A 16,674-nucleotide genomic window follows, 5' to 3' on the forward strand; every position below is an offset into this window, starting at 1 on the left:
TTTTGCGATTGACCTTGCAATGCTATCGTGTGTCATTTGTCGTTGGGACAGGGGGCACGGCAGGAATTTTCCCCACTTGGCTGATTGGCTGTGGCCATTTGTGTTTCACCTGCCGTGTAGCAATTCGTCACAACTTGTAAGGTTGCGGATAGGCACTGGTTCATGTGATAGGGATGGGACAATGGTCTCGCCATCCCTATGTGAAGGGTATTCCATTAAAGGAATCCAAGGACTCAACTTGGTTTGGTCAACCCCCAAAGGGGGGTTGTGCCCGTGCCTGAGTCCAGGGGAGCATCTGGGGAGTGAACAGAATCTGTTCCCAGGCTTTTCACCTGCCTCAGGTGTTCACCCTTGGCTGACCTATGATAGAGCTCTGGGTCAGCGCTACCCACAACGGTGGAGGGAGCTAGTCGAACCAGAGCCTATGCAACCACTCACTTTTCTGTAATCAATAAAGTTGTGGCCTAAATTCTGCCAAAAACCAAAACTAAAATTTGAGTCAAATGTGTCTTTATTTAAGGGGCAGGTCTCTGGGTCTGAACATGCAAATAGCAGCCAGCCTAAATCCAGACCTCTTTCCTACAGAGTCTCACATTTTGGGTGGAAATATGCAAAACCATAGTCAGGGGAGCATGCAGACACTACAGCTGTATTGCACATACCCTTTTAAACAAAAGTTTCATCATGTTATACAGTACATGCATTTATTGTGAAGAAATCCATTTCATCTTTTAATGGCAGCTTTGTTCAAGACAAACTGTCAGAATGAATATACTAGGGATCCTTTTTAAGTGTCATCCATTAAACCATTAGAGCACTCATTAAAACTGTTAGCACAGACTTGTTATTCATGAGTTATTGGTCTTTCACACTTCTACAATGTTTCTGCCAATATCACTCTATTCTCTGTTCCAGCCTGGCTATTCAGACCTAGGAAATATAGATTAGATTTCTCTCTCCAGACAGGTCTTTGATGAAGTATGGTGAGGTTGAGAGTACCAAGCTAAGATTAGACTGTTTCCCTAGATTTCACAGAAATATTATTATTTATTGATTTTATATACCACCCTATACCCAGAGGTCTCAGGGTGGTTCACAGAACAAAATAGTGGCAACTGGATTCAAATATATAATTAAATATAGATCCAAGCATTGTCTGCTACATATTGCGGGGGGGGGGGGGTATGATGTGAATTACCTAATTTTGAAGACAAATATTGCTCAGTATGTAGTGGATATGATTTGGAACAATTTAAGAGTTCTTCCAACGTGGACACTTTTAAAATTTGATCAGGAGGATATGCCCACAGATCTGAAATCTTTAATTTGGTTCTTGATGATAGCTGAAAAGATAGTAAGGGCAACATGGCGGATATGCCCGCAAGCTTTGAACTGGCAGAAATGAATAAATTGACCAAACTGATTTACAGGAGAAAAGGCAGATTGTGGAAAGATTGAAAAAATCCATCAATTATTGGAATGCAAAGTGTGGAAATGCAAGGCTGGAAAGGAATCTATTTTTTGTAGTGATGGAAACATGGATTAATTGCATCACAATAAAAAGGAGAAGGAAGGAAGGAAGGCCTGCTTTCTTTATGAAATCTTTTTTATTGGTTTTACAAATACAAGGTATAAATAAACACAAACTAGTAAAAACATAACTATAAAAAGAGATTCTCCAAATCTTGTGACTTCCCCCCATCCCCTCCATGGGGTCTCATTTTAACCATCTACAACTGCATATTCATCCGTACTCCAATTTTTATATCAAACCATATTGTCCATAATATTTTTTACACTACAAGTGGGTCAAAACCCTGCTCTTGTTATCATCTGCTTACAGTGGTCCCCTAAGTAACTTTTAAATTTTCCCCATTCTTTTATAAAGCTTTTATCGTCTTGGTTTAATAATAATAATAATAATAATAATAATAATAATAATAATAATTTATTTGTACCCCGCCCATCTGTCTGGGTTTCCCCAGCCACTCTGGACGGCTTCCACAAAGACCAAAAATACACTAATATGTCATACATTAAAAACTTCCCTGAACAGGGCTGCCTTAAAATGTCTTCTGAATGTCAGGTAGTTGTTTATCTCTTTGACATCTGATGGGAGGGTGTTCCACAGGGCGGGTGCCACCACCGAAAAGGCCCTCTGCCTGCTTCCCTGTAGCTTTGCTTCTTGCAATGAGGGAACCGCCAGAAGGCCCCTCGGTGCTGGACCTCAGTGTCCGGGCAGAATGATGGGGGTGGAGACGCTCCTTCAGGTATACTGGGCTGAGGCAGTTTAGGGCTTTAAAGGTCAACACCAACACTTTGAATTGTGCTCGGAAACGTACTGGGAGCCAATGTAGGTCTGGTTCCTGAGTTTTCCAGTCAGGTTTGCCATCTCGGCATAGTCCATCAACTTTGCCATTCTTCTCTGGTAAGGACTTTGTCTTCTTTCCAATTCTGAGCTAACAACATCTGGGCGGCTGTTGTTCGATACATAAAGAGTCTTTTCTGCTCCTTTGCTATGTCAGTACCTGTAATTCCTAGTAAAAAAAAGGCTTCTGCTTTCTGTACTCAGACTGAACTGTCTCATTTGATCATGGCCAATGTACACAGCCAACTCGTTGATCCTCCATTCCCGTGCACCCCCTTGCATTCAAACTACTAATGAATTTTATTTGTTATAACAGGTAAGATTAATTGCAGCATCATGTGGGTTAAAGCCTCAGCACCTAGGACTTGCCGATTGAAAGGTCGGCGGTTCGAATCCCTGCGGCGGGGTGCGCTCCCGCTGCTCAGTCCCAGCGCCTGCCAACCTAGCAGTTCGAAAGCACCTCCGGGTGCAAGTAGATAAATGGGGACCGCTTACCAGCGGGAAGGTAAACGGCGTTTCCGTGTGCGGCTCTGGCTCGCCAGATGCAGCTTTGTCACGCTGGCCACGTGACCCGGAAGTGTCTCCGGACAGCGCTGGCCCCTGGCCTCTTAAGTGAGATGGGCGCACAACCCCAGAGTCTGTCAAGACTGGCCCGTACGGGCAGGGGCACCTTTACCTTTACCTTTAACTCTAGTGTGCTTGCAGCAGCTCTGATACACACCTTTGGGAGCGACACACGAACAGGTGCCCTTCTGTTCTTTGCAGCACTGGGGACACCTTTTTGCCCACACATGTGGAGCTTTTTCTGGCTTTAATAAGAATGAGGAAGCCCCCCCCCCCCCCCGAGAGAATGCTCTGTGTGCACAATGGAACCCCAGGGAGCTTTAAATTGCTTCAATTACAGCTTATCTTTTTGGTGGTGCACCAAGAGGCAACTGCTGTTATTAAGGTACAGCTGTACCTTACCTTTAATCTGTAGTGAATATCTGCAGGTGTTAAATGCAGCCTATCTCCAGCATAATATGGGTCAGAAGGGACCTAGCCTGCAGTATCTTGTAGGAAACAAAAAGATGGAATGCCCGTGTGTAGGAAGGTTTTATGAAAGATTTCTGACTTGAGATGCTTGTGTTTGTCTAACTGTGGCTGTGCTAATTAAAAAGTGTGGGCTGGAAAACCAGCCCTAGAAAACTGAATACTTCATTTGTTTCTGGAGAACATGGAGATGCAGGAAAGAATAAATGGAGGAATTGCTGTACTCCCCGGTTTGAAGGAAGCAGGTTCTCAGGTGTGGAACAGTGGCGTAGCGTGGGTTGTCAGCACCCGGGGCAATGCAAGTAATTTGCGCCCCCTAACCCATGGAGAGTGAGTGAGCCAGGTAGGGGCAGAGAGCTGCAAGTGCGAGCGCCCGCCCCCCCGATGTTGCGCCGGCCCCCCTGCACCCCCCACGCTACGCCACTGGTGTGGAAGCAGTACATAAAAACTACAAGCAGCTGAAAATGACGCTCTTTGCACAGTACGAAAAACAGAACTTTGTTGTTGATTTTGGTAAATCGCTGAAGCTTCAGATAATATGAATATAATATGATTTGCACTTTAAAGTGAACATGGGCCTGAATTAGTGCCAGAAGTCACCCCAAAGACCTTGGAAAATATGATGCCTCTTCCATTTTAACAGCTCTTCCAAAATTGCTTGCAAGCCGTCCTGTATTAGATCAGCACCAGATTTAAGGGGGTGCGGGCAGTTCCACTGCACAAAGCACCAAGCTGAGGGGCGAATAATAATAGTAATAATAATAATAATAATAATAATAATAATAATAATACCACCACCTATATGGAGTGTTTTCTTCTGGGGGTACGCATACCCCTAAACCTTTTGTGAATCTAAGTTTGGCCTCCTTGAGGGGCAGTATTTCAGTATGAGTAGGAAAATGAGAGCACCCCTAAAAAAGTATTTTAGGGGGGGAAAGCACTGCCTATATTTATATGGGTACCTACTGAAAAGATACATAAAAAGCAACTGTACCAAAATCTGGTATCTGAAGAAGTGTGCATGCACACGAAAGCTTATACCCAGAACAAACATAGTTGGTCTCTAAGGTGCTACTGGACTATATATATATATATATATATATATATATATATATATTGACTGTGTCAGACCAGCACAGCTACCTACCTGAATCTTGTACCATAACGAGTTGTTGTGAAAATGAGACATATTTGGAGTGGGACACCAAATTTTGTCCTCGCTCAGGGTACCACATTACCGCAGTCCACCCCGATTAGATCATTGTGAACCAGCAATGCTCAGCCTCCACAAAGAAGTGTGTTCTACAGCTCAGTTGCTGGTATGGATGAGCTGCTTTCTACATATGCTTAAATTCACCATGTACAAGCCAACCAGCTGTTTGGATGAGATTTCTGCAGAAACGTCTTTCCCTTGGGAGCATCAGGAATTTTAATTGATGATCTTTGGTTAGATACTTTAGAGCCTACCCTCAGAACAAGGGGTTTCTGGCAGCACTAATGAAGTCTCTTTTCCCTTGCAAATGTACAGAGGCCACAGGCGTTCTATAGAGAAATCCCCCAGTTCTATGGTTGCCATAGCTAAATCTACTTGAGCCTTTCATTATTCTTCCTCCGTTTTATTATTATAACCTCTTCACATCTCTCTCTCGCACAACAACAACAACAGAATAGGTTTTCCTCTTGTTTTGTGTGAGAACAAATAGAGTATCTTGCAAGGCCAGCGGTTAAATGTGATTGTCAATAAGGGCTTGCCCACACTTGCACTTGTCTTGTGCTTTCTAAGCACAAGTTTCCCGCTTTTCCCTGGAGAAACCTGCCCTTTGAACATTGATTCAGAGCAATCTGCCCCAAACCCAGTTGGCATTCTGATTCTGCGGGTTTCTCTGCGGTAAAGCAGCGAGACAAGCAGACATCCAGTTGTGCCCTAAGTACCAGTATGACAAACTGCAGTGGAATAAGACCCACAGTTAAGTCCTTTGAGCTATGCAATACATGTGAACCTTTTATAAAAGGTAAGTATTTCCAAAATAAAAATAGTTCTTCAGCTAATAATAACTATCCCTTCTCTCTCTCTCTCTCTTTCTCTCTCTCTCTTTTTAGTCAATTGACCCAGGGCAGCAATTCACATGGGAACACTCTAACCTGGAAGTAAATAAACCAAAGAATAGATACGCGAATGTCATCGCTTATGACCATTCTCGAGTTCTCCAATCAGCAATAGAAGGTAAGGTGAAAATGGAACCAAGCAAACCTTCAGACATTGTATATTAAAAGCAGTTCATCTTCCACAAGATCAAACTCAGCTAAAATTCAGGGCTTTGAAATCCACATACTGATATTTTGTTATATTTCATTTTGAAGTGCTTAAACACATGAAAGAGTTCCTTACTTAATATGCAATTAACATACATGGTACATTGATGTAGTTCTTTTACCCAGCAGTAACAAAAAGTGTTAAAGGTATGTGTAAATTTGTGGTGTGGGTGTCAGGGATGTTTGTGTGTGTGCATGTATGAGAAAAAGCAGGCGCCTCGTGGAAGATTTTTTTCCCTGCAGTGATAATGTGTGAACCATAAAGAACCAATAAGAACAGTGTTTTGCTTTCTGATCTACCTAAAAGCATTACATAACAAAATAAATTGAGCAAACTTCTCTTGCAAGTTACTAATAGATACCATTTGAACTGCAACTGTTTGTGCTATATTATGGGATGTGGTATGCTAGAAACTGTTGCAGGGGGAGCGAGACATATCTCTTGGTTTTGTAAAGTTTTCACACATTCATGAAAGGTCTTGGACTGATCCCTTACATTTCAGGTTGGGGGGCTGGGAATAAGACCTTGAAAGGCTGGCTTTGACCAAAGTCAAAGGCTTTGACTTTGAAATAAGTTGCTTTTTATACCCTTAGTTCCAGGAAAGGAAATCCAGAGATCGTCTTTTGTGGTACGTTCATAGCTCAGCAGCAGAGCACATTGTTTTATGCATGAGATTTGAGATCATATCCCCAATATTACTAGTTAAGGGATCTCAGGGAAGAGAGCTTGATGTAGAGCCACTATATACAACCTTGGAGGACTGGATTAAAAATCAGTTGGGCAACTCTAGGTAGATCTACTGGGCAGCTCTTCAGAGAGACCTTGTTCACAGGTAGCTTAACATGTTTACATGTGGCTTACTCTGGTTCATTAGGGAGGCCTTGTTCACACATAAGCAAGCATATGGGCTCTCAGAATGAAAATCACATCTTCTTCACTCCTCTCCAGGTCTTCCTGCTGCCACAATACCTGCAGCTAAGCCAAACAAAGCCTAAGCAAGAAAAAACTTTGGCGAGGCAACCCACGAGCCCAGGTCCATGTAGTTCAGCAGCAGGAGGACTGGGGTGAAATGAATAATAACAATTGTTCTTATTCTTATTATTTGTACCACACCCATCTGACTAGGTTGCCCTAGCCACTCTGGGTAGCTTCTAGCATATGCCAAAACATAATAAAACATTTAAAAACTTCCATATACAGGGCTTCCTTTAGATGTCTTCATAAATAAATAAACAAACAAACAAACAAATAAATAAATAAATAAATAAATAAATAAATAAAATTTATACCCAGCCACTCTGGGCGGCTCTCAGCAGAATATTAAAAACATGATAAAACTTCAAACATTAAAAACTTCCCTAAACAGGGCTGCTTTCAGATGTCTTTTTAACATCAGATAGTTGTTTATTTCCTTGACATCTGATGGGAGGGCATTCCACAGGGTGGGCGCCACTACCGAGAAGGCCCTCTTCCTGGTTCCCTTAACTTCTTGCAGTGAGGGAACTGCCAGAAGGTCCTCGGAGCTGGACCTTAGTGTCAGGGTAGAACGATGGGGATGGAGACACTCCTTCAGTACACTGGGCCAAGGCCGTTTTGAGCTTTAAAGGTCAGCACCAACACTTTGATCTATGCCTGGAAAGGTACTGGGAGCCAATGTAGGTTTTTCAGGACCACTGGGGATGGAGACACTCCTTCAGTACACTGGGCCAAGGCCGTTTTGAGCTTTAAAGGTCAGCACCAACACTTTGATCTATGCCTGGAAAGGTACTGGGAGCCAATGTAGGTTTTTCAGGACCACTGTTACATGATCTCAGCCGCCACTCCCAGCCATGAAGCAGCCATGATTTTTTCTGTTGCCACTCACACACTTGCTTCTTTTTGGCTTCGTGTTGTGTGCGAACCAGGCCAACATGCAGGTAGAAGCTAACACTGTGTTTAAGTGTGTTGAAGTCATAGTGAAACAAAAAAAAAAAGAACTTGAAAGGATTTAGTGCACATGGAGTATTTAATTCTTGTGGTGTGGTGGTAGTGTTGGTAACTATTTTAAAATGGTGACCTTCAACCACAGCTGAGTTTACAAAGGTCTTAATTGCTTTTACTCCTCTGCCAAGCACGACTTACAATCCAAATTGTCTAGATGAGGCAGTCCTAATTATCAGAAAACACTACCATTTGGCGCATTAGAAATTGATCCATGGACGGATTCCTCCAAAGGCCACCCCACTATTAACTGCTCCCTCGGCTAAAAGATACTGCTTTTAGGCATAAGGAGATGCTTCTGCCAGGAGGTCCTACACACGAGTAGGAGTCTGGTAGAGACACATGCCCGATTGGCATGTTCTCTTCCTCCTGGTCAGTCATTTGGGAGATTCAAACTCTTTCTCCAGAGCGAACATCACAGCAACTGATACCTTAAGGCATCAGCACACTTCAAGATCAGCAGAGTACAATATATACAGTCAGCGTACAGACTCAGCAGCGCAACATTTGGCTAAACTACGTTTATTTACATATACAGTGGTACCTCGCGTTAAGTACTTAATTCGTTCCGGAGGTCCGTACTTAACCTGAAACTGTTCTTAACCTGAAGCACCACTTTAGCTAATGGAGCCTCCTGCTGCTGCCATGCCGCCAGAGCATGATTTCTGTTCTCATCCTGAAGCAAAGTTCTTAACCTGAAGCACTATTTCTGGGTTAGCGGAGTCTGTAACCTGAAGCGTATGTAAACTGAAGCGTATGTAACCCGAGGTACCACTGTACACATTTGGAGCATTGTAACTCAGCTCCTTCCTCTTCAGCATCAGACAGCAAAGAGAAAGAACAAAAGGACAAACGTCCTACATCATGGAAACACAGTCATACAAACATCCTGTCTCCATCACTCCCCACAATGTGGAATGAAAACATACACCGTCATGTGACAAAAACAATCCCATGACTGCAGCATGGGAAAAGAATCCTAACAGTTTCAACTAGTTTGGTTATTTGCACAGGAGCTTATAGCTCCTTCCTCCCTCATATATAACATGCAAAATTGTATGACACTTAATCTTTTCTTAGATAAGCCGCATCTGATACCCCAAACAAGCAGCCGCGGGACGGAGCAATGACTGTGTTTATAAGTGTAATCAATTCTCCAGTGTGCTATGCAAAGCTAAGTGAATGCTTTCTGAAGGAAAACACAACCCCACTATTGAGCCTACATCTCTGCCTAATTTTTTGCAGCTGCATTTCGGAGGCTTTGATAGCAGACAGCTTTTTCCCAAATATATTAGAAAATTTAAATGATTGCCTTGGAAAAAAAATTTGCATGTAATAATCTGCTTACATTTGTTCCACCTGTAAGGCAATTTACATGATATTGACTGCATTTTAGCTGTGTCAGTTATGTTCCCTCATATCTGGCTTCCTAGCCCAAATGTCACTTCACATGTATATTAATTAGAGATTTGGATATCCAAAAAAGAAAAAAAACAAACCTCTTTTCTTAACAAAGTGTGTGGACTTTGCGCTCTCAGCCCCCTGAAAAGAAGTGGATTGTTTCCTTATTAGGGAAATTCATGGGCATTGTTGAGCCTGTTCTGCTTTTCTTCATTGTTTTTTGCTTCTGTGGAATAGAGATACAGGCCAAAGTACATCCCATGCTAAAACAATCAATTTTATTTTATTTTTTTCTGGAAAGAGATCTGAGTAAGCAGTAAAGCCTAGTTTGAAAGGGCTACCAGATTCAATGTGTGTGAAACAAGAACTTCCTTGGTAAACAAACAAACAAACAAACAAACAAACAAAACCCAAGCAACTTTCTGTGCAAGAAACAAAGTTCAGTCAATGGCATGAGAAAGAGAAAATGTAGAGGTTTAATTGAATCAGAGCTCCTGTTAAGTGCAGTGCAATGTTTTGGTCTTTCCAGAGACCCAAACCTGAGCTAGAAAAGAAATGGCATATTATTTTACTTTACTCCACTTGTAGAGGAGAAAATAAGTATGTTAAAATTAAAGTGCAACCTAGTAAACGTACAGGGGGTCATGACAGGGGTACAGAGCTGCATTTTTATTTCATCTGTGCACTGCCCAAGCTGCTAATTTGCAAAATATTTTTTATACAATGACACCATCTTGGGTTGCTTTATGATGACACACCTTTTAAATGCTTTGATGCACGTTGAGACTGACATTAAAGGATGCCCTAGACTAAGTTTGAAATGTGCATTGTGCCAGGAAGTTCTTAGTCAAGATTTTTTTTTTTTTAAAAAAAAGACTCTTCATCTTCTTTGAATATTGGGGAAAACTATATAAGAATTAAATTTGTTAACAGGCACTCTCAGCTTGTCCCATTGATTGAAGGTAGCGGTAGGGTGTGTTCATCATGCAGCAATTGCCACATCAGCTGATGAGAAACAGCCATCACAGATCAGAGACAGTTTTCATGATCTGCAACCAGGGCCGGATTTAGGTTTGATGAGGCCCTAAGCTACTGAAGGTAATGGGGCCCTTTCTATGTCCAGCTGTCCTTTGTCAACAACAAATTGTCGCTGTTTTGTGTGTTGAATATATGATATATGGTAATTTATGGACCTAAAGCAATTTGCACATGTTGCCATGCAATCAATCCACGCAGAATGTAGGCACCCTATATATAGAAATGAGCAAACCGGTGATATTTTAGGGAGCAGGCTAGCGGGCGGGGCCCATGACATACATCATAGGAGTCTACACAACACAAAACATCTTTGCTGTATGTAGGTTTTATTTTATTTCTATTTTACCTTATATTTTGGAAATGTATATCCCGGTGTTTTTTTCTTTAATTTTTTTGGGGGCCCCCAAGAGAGTGGGGCCCAAAGCTATAGCTTGTTTAGCTTATACCTAAGCCACACTGTTTGTGACATTACATCCAGCTCAATACTTTGTCACTGGAAACATTTGTCAGCCTGGCCTAAAATGTTGAGCAACTAGGGATAAAATTGACACAATCCATTTGGTTATTTCTCAACCTTCTATCTGATTCTTTCTCCAAGATGTTCAGAGTAGCGTAACCCATTTTATTTTCACAAGAAGAGTGTGCGACTGGCCCAAGTTCTCCCAGTGAGGTCCTTGTGCAGAGATTCGAACTCAGGTCTCCCTTTTTCAAATGTCTGACTACTTTGCCCTACACACTTTCAACCATGTTTTTAACTCTGCCTGAATTGACGGCGAGCCATATCCATTTTTGGCACTTGGCTTCAGAAATAAATTTAGCTGCTTTTCATTTCGCTCCCCTTTTAGAGTACAGCTTTTGCAAGAACGTTATTCAAAATATATCCGTCTTCTTGTATTTCTAAGAATTTTAAAACAGTGGGTTGTAATGACATATTTAAGTGGAATGTCTTTCCCAAGCTTAGAGACTTTATTGCCAGGCTCTAAAGAAACAGTAAACATTCCAAATATGAAAATAAAAATGCTGCCTAGCGTTACATTTATTTCACAGCTGCATTTGTTTTTGGGTTACTATAGAAACTAATGCTTTGATGTTGTTATGAGATTTAGGTTTTTGTGTTGTTGTTTTTTTTTTTAAAAAAAGGAACTTAGCCAAATATATTGAACTCCAGAATGCATATTTCAGTGCATTTATTTTATCCTTCCAAGGATTTTCCTTTTTTAAAAAAAAGTTGTCCATATAAAATGCTTCATTAAAAAGCATTTGGAATTTGGAGTGAACCCAATTTTATTCTGCTCCAGTGTGATAGAGTACAGGAGTAGCCAAGGGGGTGCCCTTCAGAAGTCCTATCAGCCCCAGCCAGTGTGGTCAATGGGCAGGAATTATGGGAGTTGTAGTCCAATAACACATGGAATGTACGAACTTGGCTACCCTGATATGGTGTCCCTCATCCAAACCTCCCTCTCACAGAATTGTTACAAGGTGAAAATGGACAAACCCCATCAATGCCCCTGCTCTAATTCTCCTCCTCCTCCTCCTCCTCCTTCCAGGAAAAACAGGATACAGATGTGATAATTTTGAGTTTGTAGGGTGTGGAATGGTCCTATGAATTGCCTGCTAACTGCCCACCCCAAATGAACTCAGTTTTCCTTTGCAAAATCCCTTGCAACTTCATACTCTTCTCTTTCCAGTACTTAGTGATCATCAACTTGCACAACTCCTTGTGCATGCAATTCTTCAAATGCCCTTATTTTGTTATTTAAAGGGCTTGCCCTTGGCACAGTTTTTCTACTGAGTTTTTGCTTGCAGTCGGGGTTTCTGATAGGTGTGTGTATGCTTGCCATAGTGACTTGAAAATTTACTAATCTCTTTACCAGCATATATCTTGTTGCAAGCTTATCTTATACACACACAAAAAAAAAATTATATCTGCTTTAGTTCTTTTCCACTTAGTAAACGCAACTTCATTGTTTCCCACCAAAACTACATCTTCATTCCTTTTGTTCATTCGCCTGTTTTCCGAAGGTTATTGTTTACAAGCGCTATGAAGCTTAATCCTATTACTTCAAACTCTCTTTTAAAATATTCTTTAATTGCACATTTCTTAGAAGAGCATCTCCCAAGCAAAGGTTTATGGTTTAATTTGTCTTAAATAGGGAGATTGTGCAGTACTTAGCCTTTGTCAAGGCTTGAAACAATTTCACGATGCGATTTCAGTCTGCAAATAAAGTGTGAAGTCTAATTAAAGCTTTTTAAGATGACAAGTTTCTTCACTGAATCAAAGGAAGAATGCTGAGGTCTGCATTACCAGGCCTGTTGCGTAGCTCTTGTTTCATTTACCTTTGTACATACAGAATGTTCAGCTTGTTTTAGTGCCTCTTTTGTACTGCTCATGAAAGCGGCCTCATAGTAAATCAGAAATAACAGCAAGAGAGTTTCTTACACCCCCAATCCCTTGTAAAGAACTGGTACTAAGGAATCATTCTGTTGCATTGTTTTTTGTTATCAGTTGAGTATGTCTCTATCTGCATACATAGACTGTAGCTGGAGGATGGTTGGAAAGGATAAGAGAGAGGGGCGTACACACACGTTTGTGTTTGTCTAGATATTGTTACACGCAACCCCAATCTCTCACTGTTGAGAGCCTCTCCTCCACCTCGCCCACGTTCCAGCAGCTGCTACAAGCTACCCAAAGGAGGAGGCCAGCAGTGGCGGCCATGGAGATACATTGGGGTGCTCCTTAACCGCCACATCTGTCACCACTACCATCTCATCCTCCTCCCAGAGGTGTAGGGGGGCACCGGCAAGGGAAATAGGACCATTCCAGGATCAAATTAGAAGCCGGGATAGCTTTTTTAATTCCAGGACTGCCCTGGAAAACTGGGGCACTTGGAGGGCATGGGAATAAAATACTAAATAGAAGAAAACAGGCGGCAGAGGGCCTTCTTGGTAGTGGCACCCGCCCTGTGGATCTCCCTCTCATCAGATCTCAAGGAACTCTCTGACTTTTAGAAGACATCTGAAGACAGCCCTGTATAGGGAAGTTTTAATGTGTGGTGTTCACTGTGTTTGATCCTTTAATTTGCTCGAAGCCGACCAGAGTGGCTGGGGCAACCCAGTCAGATGGATGGCTATAATTGATTGATTTATTGATTGATTTTCAAATAGGCCTCTCAAGCAGCATGAAGGGTTTAAGCAGTAAGAGCACACACTGGACCTCTGAGAGGGAAAAGATGTCACACCCAGGCATTCCTTGTCCACATATATCTAGGCTCTGGGAGTTGCTAGAGTTTTCTGTCTCTCTCACAGGGATGTACATAAAAGCAGAACCCCTAGGGAAATTAATCTGGATCTGCTTGAAGCCACTTGGTAGCAAACGTGTGTTTGTTGTGTGTAGTTAAACACCTCCCTGAGAACAAAGGCCTAATATTCTTTTGATTTCATTCCATGATTGAGAAAAGAATGATATGATGTTCGCATGGTTCCTGGCCATGGGATTCTGTTATGCTACTAGATGCTTATTCTTTTAATTATTTCACAGCCAAATCTAGGACATGTTTCATTGGCACACACTCTGTACATAATATGCTGGGCAAAACTCAAGGTCTGGTTTCACTAATGCTGTAAATAGAGACTTATTTGGTTCTCATTAGTGTGAACTCAAGAGCAAATTTGGCCCATTGTCCCTCTTCTGACCCGTGCTTTAAAAAAAAGCTGGCTGCTGAAATGACTGACATCTCTGACTGTTCTACACAAATTTAAATAATGATGGCAGTTGTTGCTGTGCTTGTGGGTTAAAAATGCCTCAAGCTATGGAGCTAACAAAGATTTGCAGAATTTCAATAAATTGCCTGAACTCTTTGATTGTTTTTGTACTATTAGTTGTGACACAGTATTGCCAGGGGCTTTTTCCTGCCACCCCCAAGCATGGCAAAAGGACCCTAAGAAGCAATCCCACATTTATATTTATTCTCAGGCAAGCCATCATTTCATTTCTCTCTCTGTTTGCCTGCTATTGCCAGAGTACATTGCAGAGATTGTAAATGACAAGGGTTTTCCATGAGTACCTATCCCATCCCCAAGAACATAGATTATAAACGTAGTAGTCTTTAGTTGTGATTCAGAAGTGTATATGTGTGTTGTTAAAATGCACACGTACTAAGCTTCAGCCAGATTGCTTCATCATGTGGCTTGAAAGCATTCCGATATTATGGTGGCTGACTGGACAAGCCATCATTCATGCACCATCTCTACTAATGCTAGGTTTGCACGAGCAACAATCTACACAGGCTTCATAAGAACAGCTACTCTAGAAGTCAGTCTCCAACAGAGGCCAACAGTAGGTACAGCTCAGAGGGTCTTCTGGCGGTTCTCTCACTGCGAGAAGTGAGGTTGCAGGGAAGCAGGCAGAGGGCCTTCTCAGTGGTGGCACCTGCCCTGTGGAGCGCCCTCCCACCAGAAGTCAAAGAGAAGAACAACTCCCAGACTTTTAGAAGACATCTCAAGGCAGTCCTGTTAGTTTTATAGTGTTTTTAATAATCTGCTGGGAGCTGCCCCAAGTGGCTGGGGAGGCCCGGCCAGATGGGTGGGGTATAAGTAATAAATTGTTGTTGTTGTTGTTGTTATGTGGATCATGGATGAAAAGATGGGGTGTGGAAAGGGAAGTAGCTAAAGCAAAGGATTACTCCCCCAACAGAGGCAAGGCAAAATACCTGATGAGACCATCCACTGACCAAGGTGTAGTTACTTAATAGAATTATCAAACTGTAGAGTTGGGATATTTTGCCCAAACCCACGACCCTGAGATTAAGAGTCTCATGCTCTACCAACTGAGCAATCTCTTTGGAAATCAAAGATCTGGAAATTTTCAGGTTATCTTTGGATCAGGGAAATCTAAATTCAGAGGGGGGAATGTGTGAGATCCTAGTTCTTTGCAGTGGAAGTCTTCTGGTTATGCAGAATGAATGAGAGCACGAGCAACTTTGAATCTGAGTTGTTATACTCTGATGCTAGACAAGCCCGTGATATAATGAAAGCTAAAATCGTGCGAGGCCTTGTCATCGTATTCAGCATGTAAAAACATCTGTTGTCCTTGTACTGAGAGGCTATTCAGCTCGAGGATTACGGTTTTGGTTCACTAGCCCTAAACTTGTTGAATGATTTGTTGAATTGAGGAAAGGCTGTGACTGATTTTTGACTCCAGCCTTGATTAAAATAATATGAGGCTGATCTTAGATGTGGCATTGGCAGTGTGCTCCCTTGCTGATAATGCTGGAACATCGGTTCTTGTAGTTAGAAACCAGCCTCCCCAGAAGATCTATTGGCACCATTGTGCACAGAAAGATGGGAGTGGGATTCCACCCCCTGGTTTTTGTTATGTTGTTCTTTGTTTTATTTCCAGGGCTTTTCTTTGAGAAATAATATGTGCTTTGCAGAACAATACCAGACATTTGTAAATGTTGTTCTAATTTATGCAGGAAAATGTTTCTATTATACATACCTGGTCCACATCTTTCAGATATAATACCCACTAGGTATAGATTTCTCATGTTGGCCTCATTTCCCCTCTCATCTCCTTTGTGCAGAAGTGTTTTATCATCTTTGATAAATAGAGGGTGTGTGGCATTGTGCCCAGCTGGTGTTATTTTCTGAATCATTAACTCATACTTCCACATTCAGGAAATTCATGAAAACCTTCTCATTTAACCAGAAATGTTGTGAACCCCAAATTCTCTGCTTTATAATAAACTGTTCCTCTATCAGGCTTAGTGTACAGCTTACAAATTAGGGCCTCTCTAAGCTGAATAACTACCATGTTTTCAGTGTATGATCCTCTGGTTAGTTTGCAGCAGAAAGAAATCATCACTTTCCCCAGATCTGTGGGGCTCAGCTTAGCTCAGCAGAAGTAGTTACCCTTAGCACTTTCTTAGCACTTAGCTGGGGAGCCAGTGTGGTGTAGTGGTTAAGAGTGGTGGACTTGTAATCTGGTGAACCGGGCTTGCTTCCCCGCTCCTCCACATGCAGCTGCTGGGTGACCTTGGGCCAGTCACATTTCTCTGAAGTCTCTCAGCCCCACTCACCTCACAGAGTGTTTGTTGTGGGGGAGGAAGGGAAAGGAGAATGTTAGCCGCTTTGAGACTCCTTAGGTTAGTGATAAAGCGGGATATCAAATCCAAACTCCTCTTAAGCTTCAAGAGCTGTTCTTTGGGTTATATTGTAGAGTGGCTTCAATAAAACTTAGTGAACCCGAGCAATGATGGACTTAGAAATGCACTTTGTTTCGTTCAGCTTCTGGTGTGAGACCAAAATGGCAGTTCAGTATCCGTAGCTAACATACTGAGGCTTGCAATCAAAGACTTGAGTCCCCACTGAAATCAAGGGGGCTGCAGCGTTTATGATGTGCAGCCCTAAGTAAATTGGCACGCAGGAGACAGCACTGCTTGCCTTCTGTATACTGAGGTCTATTTCACACAACACTTTCCCCTCATAAATGAAAAATTACAACCAGCATTCCACTTCTAAAGAAGAGAGAGAGAGAGAGAGA

The 16,674-nt window shown here is 42.0% G+C and overlaps 1 protein-coding gene and 1 long non-coding RNA gene across 27 annotated transcripts in view; one reads left to right on the plus strand and one right to left on the minus strand.

Annotated features, from left to right (window-relative positions):
• The window catches only part of PTPRD (protein tyrosine phosphatase receptor type D), a 1,166,566-nt gene that overhangs the window by 1,086,983 nt on the left and 62,909 nt on the right, over positions 1 to 16,674 (plus strand). For all 26 annotated transcript variants that reach the window (XM_079959081.1, XM_079959070.1, XM_079959090.1 and 23 more), the window contains one exon: positions 5,501 to 5,624. In XM_079959081.1, coding sequence (XP_079815207.1) covers positions 5,501 to 5,624 — 124 coding nt within the window. The remainder of the gene's footprint in view (positions 1 to 5,500; positions 5,625 to 16,674) is intronic.
• The window catches only part of LOC307206655, a 386,119-nt gene that overhangs the window by 230,201 nt on the left and 139,244 nt on the right, over positions 1 to 16,674 (minus strand). The gene's annotated exons all lie outside the window — the stretch shown is intronic.

This window comes from Podarcis cretensis (genome assembly GCF_951804945.1).
Source record: "Podarcis cretensis genome assembly, chromosome: 17".
Taxonomy (NCBI): Eukaryota; Metazoa; Chordata; class Lepidosauria; order Squamata; family Lacertidae; genus Podarcis; species Podarcis cretensis.